This window comes from Pongo abelii, chromosome 7 (genome assembly GCF_028885655.2).
Source record: "Pongo abelii isolate AG06213 chromosome 7, NHGRI_mPonAbe1-v2.0_pri, whole genome shotgun sequence".
Classification (NCBI taxonomy): Eukaryota; Metazoa; Chordata; class Mammalia; order Primates; family Hominidae; genus Pongo; species Pongo abelii.
In genome coordinates this window covers 83,165,622-83,177,823 of record NC_071992.2, presented here as the reverse complement: position 1 = coordinate 83,177,823, position 12,202 = coordinate 83,165,622, and the positions used below count along the sequence as shown (strand labels likewise).

The 12,202-nt window shown below is 37.4% G+C and overlaps 1 protein-coding gene across 5 annotated transcripts in view; it reads right to left on the bottom strand.

The window, feature by feature from the left end:
- Positions 1-12,202, bottom strand: part of PREX2 (phosphatidylinositol-3,4,5-trisphosphate dependent Rac exchange factor 2) — a 308,213-nt gene that overhangs the window by 206,583 nt on the left and 89,428 nt on the right. For all 5 annotated transcript variants that reach the window (XM_054561712.2, XM_024251586.3, XM_024251587.3 and 2 more), the window contains exons 7-8: positions 9,500-9,633; positions 3,224-3,327 (exon numbers count right to left, since the gene is read on the bottom strand). In XM_054561712.2, the coding sequence (XP_054417687.1) occupies positions 3,224-3,327; positions 9,500-9,633 (238 nt within the window). The remainder of the gene's footprint in view (positions 1-3,223; positions 3,328-9,499; positions 9,634-12,202) is intronic.

The following is a 12,202-nucleotide window of genomic DNA, read 5'->3' as shown; positions in this document are numbered from 1 at the left end:
GTTTTGAGCTATATCAATGCAATTAGTCACCTTACAGAGCTTCTTCCTTAGAAAAGTATTTTATTATACATAGAGTATAGAAAAATACTCAGTATTTGTATAATTCAAATGGAAGAAAACTTTTCCATTCCATTTTCCATCACAAGTTCTAAGTGCCAGGCCCAGTGTTGCATGCCTGTAGTCCCAGCTACTGAGGCTGAGTTGAGAGAATCATGGGTTCAAGTCCAGCTTGGGCAAGATAATGAGACTCCTCACCACCACCCCATCTCAATTTGAAAAAAGGAAAAAGTTCTAAGCATGCTTAAAAATATATATATATATATATATAAATTCATCCATTTTATTATTTATAACTAAATATGGTATAAGTGCTTGTTTTTTCTTTTGGCAATGACAGACGAGCCAGATAGTATCTGTTTATCCGTCATTTAACTTATCCAGGGGCCAAGTATGGGGAGTACTTAGCATAGGGCATTAATCAGCTCTGCTGAGATCCATCTGCATCAGGGCTTCATGTGTAAAGTAGAAAATATAGCAGACTTAAAACCTGGGCTCATCAAAAAGAAATAAAGATGCTATGCTGGAAATGACCAAGGAAACAACAAAGGGAGAAAGTTCATGCAGCACCCAGATCATTTCTGGGTGCAACCAACCCAACCTCCATACACTGATGCCTTGTTCCTTCACTGCTCTCCACTTGGTCCTTCTCTATGTCACAAAGCATGCACATGGAAGCCCAGCAAACTTAACTCTAGCTCCAGCTCTGTCCTAGTCAGCTTGGTAAACATGGACAAGTTAGTTCTTAAACCTGGCCTCATTTCGATCATCTGAAATGCTATTGGGCTACATTAATTGATCACCAAGATCCTATCCATCTTCAAAATTTCTATTATTCAATTTCCAAGTCTGAGACCCCCCAGAAACCTAGTGGATATAGCCATGAAAAAACTAAATTGTCCTTGCAGGAAACTAGGGTATGGTATCCAGTTGCAGGCTGAAAATTCTTTAAGTGACTTTGTAGCGACCAGGTACACCCAAATTCCTGCTACATGCTGCTTATATATATTCAAGAGAAAGTAAAGAGGGGGAAAGCCCCAGTTGAATAATACAAAGTCTAATAAATGTCTTCATCTTACTTTAAAGAAAATCAAGCCTGCGAATTTGTGTCAAGAGGTTCCATCGGACAACTAATTTTTGACAACTAAATATCCTGCAATTTCGTGTCTTTCTTCTAATTCATACACAAGGTCTTAGGCCCTGCCTTCTACAATGCTTTTGCCCTCAGGAACTGGGGACCTGTAGGCTGGAATCTTACTAGCATCAACAAAACTTCTAGGTGGAATTGAATCCAAGAACCATCTGTGTAATTCAAGTCACCCTTCATAGGATCTCATTCCCTTACAATCTGGCGCAGATACACTGGAAGACAGCATTTTATGGCCATGCCTCCAAAGGTCCTGGGCTCTTACATCTCTTTATCTAGTTCTCCAGCTGCCCAAAAGCACAGTAATCATAGTAATCACTATCAAAACTCAGTCAGACCACCAATGCAGATCGCACTAATAGTGGCACTCACATCACGGGGGGTGAAGGGAGAAAGTGGGACATAAGGGGTGGATATTCAATCTCTCAGGAAATAAGGCCAGGGACTCTATGCCCATGGGAAAGCCTAAAAGTGGAAGAAAATAAAGGAAGCGCCTAAGCAACAGTGGGGAGATGGTCCCATTATGGGTAATCAGGTCCAATAAAGAACAGAGTAGAAGTTTTTAGTGTTCTTCTTTTACTATCTGACTTCCTCCCAACTCAGGTTCAAAGTTGGGCATTTGGGTAGTCTCTTGAACATGCAGGTTACAGAGGCAAGACAGCTCTTAGCATGTTAGATAACATTTCTAAATGTCACTATATAGTCTTCTTAGAAAGCACAGAATAAATTACTGCTACCTTGTAAAAAATAATGTGTACATCCTGCTATGGAAAGATAGCCGACTAGGTCCCACATGTTAGCATGGGAGTATCTGCAACTGCATTACAGTCTGTAGCATAGAAAGGGATTTGAAATGAGATATCTACCTGTACCAACTGTCTGGCAACACCACACCACCCCACAGTTGGCCACGGAGGAACCTCTCTACTGGATGAACACAATAGCATGGCTCCGAAGCTGAGTGCTCAGTCTCAGGCACCACCTGAGTTTTGCTCATTGCATTCCTTTTTCCCTTACCTACAGCAATCACAGTTCATTATTTTAAGTACCTGACAATTTATTCAGATGCTAACAATGGTATTGAGAAATTGCCTACAGGTGAGCATTTGAAATTCTGTGCTTCTGACAGATTATAAATACTCTTCTCCCCTCTGGGACCCCAGAGTGACAACGAAGGTATGTGAGAGGTGGAGGGAGCTGATCTGTGTCCCAATCCCATATGTATAATGAATATTACCAAAACTTGGCAACAGTTAGTATACTGCATTTCATCTTGTCTTTTCTCGTAGAGCATATTTTTTAAATTCTAACTAAAATCATTGGGGAAAAATGGAATTCACTTTACTAAGTATTTATTTTAGAGACAACTTTTTTTTTTCAAATAGAAAGTACAATTTATTTTAAATTTATTTTACTTAATGTTTGTGACTAATCATGATTTCATAAATTAGCTTATTAAATCCCATACTTTCAAATCTATGAAGCAAAAAGTTACTATCTTTGAGTAATAAGATATTTAAAACAAGAACTTAAAATTACACAAACCACCTTCATCCACAATTTGCTTACAAGAAAATTGACAACCTGTCTATATGAAAAACAACTACATAGCTAAGACAAATCTATAGTTTGCTATATTCCACAGTGAATATATTATAGGAACAAAACATCATTGATATGTTTATAAAACAGTATAACTAAAGAAAATTCATTCATTAACTATTTTCTGCACAGTGCTCTCTGTTCCAGTCCCATGAATGCCATGGGACACTACTGGGCTATTTCTCTGTATCTATGTTTCATGTTAGTGTGTTTTGGCTATACATAATTTTCCACTTTCGCAGTAGTCCTCCCCTCCCTTATCTCACCTTTCTCTTTCCTCTACCCAACCACTTTACCTAACAAAGTATTTCTAAGCTCTAATACATGGCAGGTGAATTATCCAAGTGAGAAATCTGTCTTACAAAGGAGTTTTCTATTTACTATTGGCATCCCATTTAAAATCTACAAATCACTTACCCGTGCCATCATCCACATTCTCCACTTCCATCACCTCCGTGTTGATCCGGCCACGAAAAAGGTACCGATGTCCATCTGTAGATGCCTTGCTGTTCTTCAACCGTCTTAAGATGGAATTAAATCACAAAGACTTTGTTACTAAACAATGTAAAACAATGATAAAACAATATATTTTAGGCAATTCTTTGAAAAAAGACACCAATTCAATCGACAATATCAAACATTAGACTCCTGGAGATCTTTCCATTTGTCCTCCCATTCATAACAGCACTGGTTGCTTTAATGAAGTATGCAACTTGCATACTAATTTTTAAAACTAAATTCAAGTTTTAAGCTAAGGATAGTACACAGGTGGGAGAGTGAGTATGTGCTTTTGCTCAATATAAGACATTAGCGGTGCCCAATCAGACTCTGACAGACACTAACAACTGGCCATTTTAAAATTTCATTTGAGTTTCTTTCACCTTCATGACTCATTTTTCAGTAACTAGCTAGTAATTTCCGGTTAGTACTTATGATCCCTCTTCAAAGAATTGGCTGTGCTGGAGGTTCTTAAGCTCAGTGATATCCCGCTATGAAAATATTTCTCCTATCATATTTTTATAATATAATCACTGTATACTTGTTGAACAAGTCTCTTAATACCTTTGCAATCCTTCATAAAGGCCTTAATGATTTCTAAAATACCCAAAACATTTCAAAATTGTGTGTATATTACATGTAGTGCCAGCTTTCAATCTTAAAAAGTATGTAACACAGTCAAAAATCCAGGTTTACAGATGACCATTTCCAACAATGAATTAGGAAGTTGTATATGTTTGTATTTGAATCATTAAGCACACAGGAAAAAATATTTTTCAATGTTTTTCTTTCATTAAATTAAACAGGAAAAATTCTAAGAAATGATTCAAGGGGATTAAAAAATACCTAGTCACACAAGAGATTTCCATTGACCTAGACTATTCAATGGGACTCAGTGACAAAATCTGGCTAATAATTGAATATAGTCGAATAATGATTAATGTGTTGTGTTACGGAGACACACCTAGCGCAAGTTAAGACGTAGCTGTACACAAACTGCAATGCCCCCACTTCCTCTCCCGTGCAGTTAGATACCTGCCCTGGTGTGGATAGGGTAGGCCAGGGACATATCTCCAGATGCTATCACACTCTCTGGGCTCCTTCCTTGGAAAAAAATTGCATATTCCTGACTTAGCTGTCCTCAAGCCTCATCCAAACTTAGTAGTCCTTCATCTCTGCTAAAGAAAACTAAACAAATCGATTCATTAGTCTGTTTGTCAGCCCCAGAACTTCACCACCTTGCACTCCTCATGTTCATTTTGAAAGCAACCTCTAAATGTTCTTCATTAGTAAGCATAAATCAATGCTATAAATTAGGAATTCATCCTAGGTAGCTATGAAAATTGGCCTCACAGGAGGTTGACTATAGAGAGGAATGCAGATCAGACTAATATGCAGGTAACTAATATGCAGGTATTATTTCCAGCTGGAAAATAATATCACGGTGTTTTGAAAAATAGAATTTATTGTAAGTTGGTACATCTAACTTAAAACCAATCATATTGAAAAGACTTAATATCCTTAACAGTTTTAGCCATAGGCAAAATAATCATGGATTATATGTAAGAATCCATCACTTAGTTCTATTTTCAACATATCAGTTTTTATGATCTTACTGTGAACTCTGTATGGGTTTTGTATATTTCTCTTAGGCTGCAGACACTAATACTCAACACAAAATTCCAGTAAGTGTTTGATCAATTCTATAATTCTTAGCTCAGATAGATTTTGATCTCTTCAGAAAATGGCTCTACTGAAGCTTAAAGACTGAAAAGCCTATAGTTTGAAAATAATTATGCTGCATATTATAATATTGCAAATTTAAATGTCTTGATTCTATTATTTAATTCCTAATTATGTGTTGTAATGGTCACCAGGACACATATACAAGAATGTATACAACAGCAGAAAAACTTGGGACAACCCTAAAGCCCACTGATAAGAGGATGAATAATTAAATTGTGATACATTCAACTAATGAAATATTATGCAGCAGGTAAAATGAATAAATGTTTGCTACACATAAAATGGATATATATTTGTAGAAGCTATGTTGAATACAAATTATAAATTGCAAGAAACTAAAAACACTATGATACTATTTTTTAAAACTCATAAACAAGCTAAACTAAGCAATATCATGTTATACGTATCAAATACTACATCATAACTTTTTTAAAAACTAGTTTCTCCTGAGATTAATAATATTAGAAATATCCAGAGCAAGGATGCCTAATCTAGCACTCTGTTATTTAAAGAATGTAATTCTAGAATTAAATTCATCAAGTCTCTAGTTCATATAATTACAACATTATGGAAGTTTGTAAAAGGCTCCCTTTACTCATATTTTCTGAAAGATCTCTATATCTCAGAAAGTATATGCTGAGGTGACGTTCATAAAGGAGTGAAGTATTCTAAGTGAAGGGAACAGATGGTTTGCTCAAGCAGCTTCTCCAGTCCTGGAAGGGAATGGACATGTTGAACTATTTTGTTATTCCCATTTCTAACCACTCTGTATTTGGTCCACATAATACATTCATTAAGGGCATTGGCTAAATAGCAGGATTTTAATTTTGTTAAACTTTTCCTGTGTTAAATGTGCAACAGCAGTCATAAGACCATATAATATCATGATTTGTCCACTAATGTTAATTTTGCAAAAGATTTGGGTCTTGATGGCAGGCATAGATAAAGATGGGATCAATTTTAATTAAAAAAGATTTCATTCTCAAATGGAGACCTTTAATAATTGCACTAAAACACCTTGATTCACATTACAGTTTCTTAATGAGTAACACACAAGTAAAATAACAACCTCTCCTACATCTTCCAAAAGCCAATTTCTATTAATCTCAATCTTGCTATCAAACACAGAGAACCTAGAAGAGCATAATAAAAGATTCATTTTCACATGTGGTAAAAAGGAATTTTTAAAAACTCATTAGAATAGAGATGTCAACAATTTAATTATTTTTTGGCTCTAATCCTAATCTGTTCCCTCTCATGAAGATACATGTTGTATTCCTATGTTTTCTCAGCTTATATAACGGCATTTTTGAATTAATGTCTCTTACTAGGGAATTCTAATACTACAATCCACATGGCAGAATTACCATATATCATCATGATAGCTACCAAATGTTTGCTAACTTGCTCTGGGCATCTTGATAACTGATTTAAGAAGACTCATTATAAGAGATGAAGAATAACTCTCCCTTAAGTCTGTCTTATAAATCAGTCTGTTTTGTGTCTCTAATTCTCACTCTACCAGAAAATATTTGACTATAGTTTTCTAAATGCTGAACCTGGAATAAATAGCCATTTAAAATCCTGTACTTTCAACTACTGCTTTACCTTTAAATTGAATGAACCCATTGGTACCATTTCACTAAAACAAATGTGTCCTATATACGGTTAGGGTGAAGTACGTAAAGGCTCAGGAAACTTCTCAATTAAATGTCACTCTACTATTTTGCTTAAAATCAACATGCAAAAAAATTTTCCCAAGAGTTTAAGAAAACATCCCATAAAGTAAGAACATTCTCAAGAAAAAAGTATATTCATGCTTTAAAACAAATAGCATTATATCAATAACATTAATACACAAATTATTTACATTAATGATGGCTAAGCTCTACAGGGGACTAGTTTGTGTTCCATTCACTCATTCATTGATTCTGTGTTTCTTAGCTGTTTATCACAGGTCTGCTCCAATTTCCAGAGAAATTGCATTGAAAGAGCAATAAGGCCCCTGTTCTCATGAACCTTGGGTCTAATCTAGTAAAGGTGGCAGGAAGTAAACAAACGAATAATGAAAGAAGTAGCAAGTGACAAGTGCTTTCCCGATATTGACAGTGACTTGGAGGCCACATTAGATGGGATGGTCAGGGAAGACACTACAGAGGGAGTGATTTTTAAGTGAGATCTGAAAGCCACAGAGAATCTGGCCATGGAAAACTCAAAGGACAGGGCACACTGGGAAGGGAAACAGCCAGTACAAAGGCCCTAAGAAGGGAGCACATGTGGCATAATCAAGGGATGGGAGAAAGAGAAGACTAAAGGAAGGAGGGAGGTATTGTGTTTGGAGAAATGGGATGTGATGATGTGAGAGGCAGGCAGGAGCTGGACCAGGCAGAATTTTGTAAACTAGGGTAAGGAGTGTGAATTTTATTCTAGGTGGGGCCAAGCACGGTGGCTCATGCCTATAGTCCCAGCACTTTGGGAGGCTGAGATGGGAGGATTGTTGTGGCCAGGAGTTCAAAACCAGCCTGGGAAACACAGTGAGACCTTGTCTGTACTGAAAAACAAAATCAGCTGGGTGTGGCAGCATGCGCCTATAGTGCCAATTACTTGGGAGCCTGAGGCAGGAAAATTGCTTGAGCCCAGAAGTTCAAGATTGTAGAGAGCTATGATCATACCATTGCACTCTATCCTGCCTGGTCAACAGAGCAAGACTCTGTCTCAAAGCAAAACAAACAAAAAACAACTTTAGTCTAGGAAGCCAATGAGGGCTTTGAGCAAGGTGACAACATGATCTGATTTTATGAAAGGTGCTCTGGTTTCTGTGGAGAGCATAAATTATGGAGGCGTAAGAAAAGATATGGTGGAGACAACTGTTGTCACCAAAGGGGGATCCTGGTGGCCTGGAGCAGAGTAGTAATGATGATGAAGAGATGTGGAGAGATGTTTGTAAGTTTTCGATGCAGATGCAGGAAGATTTTCTAATGGATTGGATGTGGGATGTTGAGGGAAAAACAGGAACCAAGGTTAACTCGTAATTTTTGGAATTGAGAAAACAATAGAAAGGGAAAGCTGGGAGAGGAGTGACTTTAGGAAGGGGAACCCAGAATCCCATTTCTTCCATGCTGTGGTTGAGACTCCTCATGGCCATCACAACAGGCAGGATGTAGGAGTCCAGAATGTTGGGCTAAGGATAGAGATTTGAGAGCAACTGACACAGATGTGGGACATGAGTGACGGGACTGGATAAAATCAGCTGGGAAGAGTCTATGAATATGAAGAGGGAAAAGGAGTCAAATGCAGAGCCCCACAGCACTCCAATATCCAGCCAAGAGAGTGGGGTATAATAACATTAAAGAGAAGAGAGTGCTTTGGGAAGGTAGGATTGCTCAGCTAAGTTACAGGCTGCTGCAAAAACAAGCAACACCTTAAAGAGCAGAAAAGTGACCACTGGAGTAAGAAGCACAGTAGTGCTTCTTACAGAGATTCTGATGGGAGTAGCTCAGTGGAGGAGAGTGAACAAAGACCTTGCTGAATGTTGCTCATGCCAGAACAGCAAGTGAGAAAGTAGAAAAAGTGACAACATAAAACTCCTGCAAGAAAGTCTGCTATGAAGGGTGACAGTGTGACACAAGATAAAGGACTTTTAAAATTTGAGATAGGAGATCTTCGACAATGTTTGGAGTCAGAATAGCTGAAGTGACAATACCAGAGGAAGAGAGCTAGGAGGATGGAGGATGATATTCAGAGTAGACTGCCTGAAATGGAGATTTCAATTTTATGACTGTTGGTATTGACAAGGTAAAAGTATGGCCCTAGGACAGGAGACTCAGGTGTAATGGCAGAAAGACTCATTGCAGGTGAAGAGACAGTGGGCTTTCAGGTCCAAATTCTGGATAGACCATCCATGTGAGTTTTGAACACCCCCAAAATGGCAACAGGAGTAGGGTAGAAAGAAAATGATGCAAGAGCTAGAGAAATCACTGAATTCATGTGTGACAGTGAGATATTACATGTTCTATAAAGGGGAGATGAGGGAAAGGTAGTGGAGAGGAAAGACTCATGGCATGAACTTCACATGTGCTGGGATTCTTGAAGGAAGAGGGGGAAATGATTGGGAAACAAGATTAGGAAGCAAGGAAGACACACCAGCCTCTCCTCCAGGGCCTGAGATATGTGGGTTAGGAACAAACTGCACCTCTCCTCAAGAGGGCTCTGAGGACCCAGCATCATCAGATGACAGTGACATTTCAGTTTAGGTTTTACAAGAAGGTGAAGCGAACAATCAGAGAGCAGACTGAATATATGTGAAGAAATGCACTGATGGATGATGGGTTCTGGGAAGCACAGAGAGAAAGGTAGAAACTGTGAGCTGGATAGATGAGTTCTGGGAAGCACAGAGGGAAAGGTAGAAACTGTGACCACTTCTGAAGTTTGACCTGCTTAGGATCTTACCTGTGTTTTCTTTTGCAGTACACCAAAAGATTATCGAAAAGAAAAAACACCCGTTCTTGAATATTTCCAGAAGAAATTTTCAGTAAGACTCCACACATTAGCATTTCAGTGCAGGTGTCAGTGATGTTGGACCCCTAAGTCAGGAGAAATGCAATTAGTGTCTGCTTACTTGGTTGACACTTCCGTATATAATTATTTTTCTACTTACAATTATGGTTGTTTTTATTTTAAGAAGCAATCTATGCACAGGCTAAAGTGCAAACAGCAGACATAGTTATACACTGATTGGAGGGCCCCTAACCCCCCAGCTTCCCCCGATCAGTCTGAGCTGACAGAACCACTGTTAAGAGATTCTGTGTCTCCTTCCAGGTGTATTGTGTAAGCATATAGAATACATGTCACCTATGTCATGTTGAAAGGAGATGACTTCAAATTAATTCATAACGTTAACAATTAGAATTTCTCTTTCTTTTTTCTCTTTTTCCTCAGTATGTGGGAAAAACGGGCTCCACAGGCACAAAGTACATGAAATTGTCTAAATTTTTAGCAGGTCTCAATTTATATATCCACCCCTAGGATGAAGAAAAGAAAAGAAATAAAAAGAGAAAAATTTAAAGGGAGCGACTTTCCACAGAGCCTTTCACCCTATTTATTAGAAGTTGGCAAAGGCACACTAGCTAATTAAATAAGTGTTTATAGCATGCCCATCAAGATTACATGACTAGTGACAAAAGCAATTCTTAACACAAGCCCTGGCCACTAGAACTGAAGAGGAGCCACAAGATGGAGGGAGCCTGGGCCCTGAATCATCAGCAGAGGAAAGCTGCCCCCTGAGTTGGACACGAGCATCGGATTGTGGTGGGAGATACACAGAAATGTCTATTTTGAGCCATTATAAATATTATAGTCTATTTGTTTCTACAACCTAATCTATCATAACTAATGCACTGAATTGGACCAAAAAAAGAAAAAAAAGAAAAAGGACATTTTCCATAAAGATCTATATGTGTGCTCTGCAAGAGACTTTCAATTTCAATTATATCAAGATTCTTTAAATCTGGAGTAAATTTCTAATTTTTGTTTAACTCAATGTTTCTATTTTTAATGTTTCATATTTAAAATTTAGAACATTAATTTTAAATTTCATATTTCCACAATAATCACTGATAATAGTTTCTCTGGTCAATTGTAAAAATTTAAATTAAAATGACAACTAATAGCTATAATGACAACTCAAACTTCCAAAATGGGGAATTAATTAAGAAAGTTTTTTTACATTAATTTGATTATCTTTATATTGCCAATTTTAGACATTTTCCTTTATTATTTCTTCTTTTTTTTTGAAATGGAGTTTCGCTCTTGTTGCCCAGCCTGGAGTGCCATGGCACAATATTGGCTCACCGCAACCTCTGCCTCCTGGAAAGCGATTCTCCTGCCTCAGCCTCCCAAGTAGCTAGGATTACAGGCATGCCACCACGCCCAGCTAATTTTATATTTTTAGAAGAGACGAGGTTTCTCCATGTTGGTCAGGCAGGTCTCAAACTCCCGACCTCAGGTGATCCACCAACCTCGGCCTCCCAAAGTGCTGGGATTACAGGCATAAGCCACCACACCCGGCTGTTCCTTTATTATTTCTTTTTATCCTGAAAGTGGATATACAAATGAAGATTTGGCAAAAAAAAAAAAAAAAAAAATTACAGAATTTCATGTACTTTGTCATGTGTTCATTAAGCAAAGTGGTTTTAATTTATAGCAATTTCACAAAATGTACAGAATAGCCCTCCCTTAGACCATTTCTTATGATGACCCATATAAGCCAACCCTGGATGATAAGTTGTTACATTATGAAAGGGTTACTGCAGATATCATCTTAATTTTCACATTAAATAAATCTCCCGAGTACCTCAAATTAACATATGCAGATATTAGTAGATGCATTCTTAACAAAACATTTCCTGACTTGTTGATAATTATCTTTCTTAATAAATGCAAGGAGTATTTTATATAAAATTGAGCTAACTATTATGACATCGTTATCTTACAACTGATTGAAAGTGCTGCTACAATCAATCAAACCACTAGGTCTTTTTTCTCCATCCTGTTCGTTAGTTTGACTTTTTGAATCACCTGTCCAAATTGATACAAGAAACTCTCAAGCCCCTTGCTAATATACAGACCTATTCTATCTAAGGCATTACTATAAGTCCCCATCAGCTCCTCACTCCTGATCAAAAAACAGAGTACGATTGACTGACCTCTTCAAGGTCAACATTTCTTTTTATAAGCAACCTAAATCATCAGTTTAGTCAATTATTAATCAAATTTTTAGTAAACAAGGACAAGCACAACCACTGACAGCTTCTAGAATTCACGGTTATGCCGCAAACTGTATCTCACAATATACACATAATTTCAGTCAGATTGTGTTTTACTGAATCTGACTGAGATGTTTCTGTCACTGAGATGATGTACCTTTAACACTTAAAGCAGGCTTCAAGAATTAGTGCAATATCACCTTTCACCATCTTCTACCACAGTAATCTACCATCATGGCATGAAATATCTTCCTTGAGTAATTAAATAATTCCCTAAGAATTGTTAATGTACTAAAGGATTCTAAGTCAAAATGTGCAGATTTGTCTAAAAATATTATCCTAACACAGCAGCTTACAGCATTTTCCTTTATACTGCATTTATCTTTTA